At 26.6% G+C, this 917-nt stretch overlaps 1 protein-coding gene across 3 annotated transcripts in view; it reads left to right on the forward strand.

The window, feature by feature from the left end:
- Positions 1 to 917, forward strand: part of LOC106678912 (metal transporter uex) — a 235,577-nt gene that overhangs the window by 227,773 nt on the left and 6,887 nt on the right. For 2 of the 3 annotated variants that reach the window (XM_067049119.1, XM_067049118.1), the window contains exon 11: positions 194 to 265. In XM_067049119.1, coding sequence (XP_066905220.1) covers positions 194 to 265 — 72 coding nt within the window. Of the gene's footprint in view, positions 1 to 193; positions 266 to 523; positions 636 to 917 lie in introns of all 3 variants that reach the window. The other variant, XM_067049120.1, reaches the window with a different exon arrangement.

Raw genomic sequence — 917 nt, forward strand, 5'->3', positions numbered from 1 at the left:
GGTGTGAAATTAACAATTGGAAAGAAATCGTGTTTAGTTTAGATGATAAATTAACTATATTAACTCAGAGGTTGTTACTAATGGAGTTTTTTTTTATATATAATGGAATCTAGAAGAATGGTTGAAATATACGGGAAATTATAATATGCTTTAATACTGTATACAAAATAATTATATTAATCTTTATTTTCAGTTGATGAATACTTTTGGAACAGATGATACCCGTAGCCAAGGCTCACCGGAAATAACTAGGACTTCATCTCAGGTATTGAAAGTTCACATCTGTAAAATAATTCTTAATGATAATTCTAAAAAATTTATTATTTTTAAAATGTCTATATCGATTCATTGTATTCTAAATTTTGAACCTGTTGAATTCATATAGTTGTCACTAACTTTCTAATGTATTTTTCATTTTATTTTTCCTTTCGAATTCAGAAATTTAATTAAAAGAATAAATAAGTAAATAATAATTAGTAAGGATGAATTAGTTGTAATTTAAAGTATTTTGAAAATTTTACAGAGATCGCCTGAACGTAATTTTGATTGGGCGAAATATAGGAAAAACCGAAGGTCATCAAGTATCGTAATGGTTCGAAAACTAAATGGGAGTACCCGTGAACTCTTCATATAAGGTCTTTTGTGTTATAAATTAACACATCCCGAATCTGTATCATACACCTCGTTTGCTGTGTAGCATTTGATTTTGTTTCATTAAAAGAGCACTCAAAATGTTTTTTTTATAAAAGGAAGATTACTTAAAAACGCTTATTATAACTTAATTTAAAGAACTTTCTTATTGCTTAAATAAAAAAAGGGCGTTTTAATGTTCCTTTTTATAAATTTGCCAGATGGATTGGTGTGAAATTAACAATTGGAAAGAAATCGTGTTTAGTTTAGATGATAAATTAACTATA

This window comes from Halyomorpha halys, unplaced genomic scaffold, assembly GCF_000696795.3.
Source record: "Halyomorpha halys isolate HHAL.00 unplaced genomic scaffold, Hhal_1.1 Scaffold168.1, whole genome shotgun sequence".
In the NCBI taxonomy this organism is placed as follows: Eukaryota; Metazoa; Arthropoda; class Insecta; order Hemiptera; family Pentatomidae; genus Halyomorpha; species Halyomorpha halys.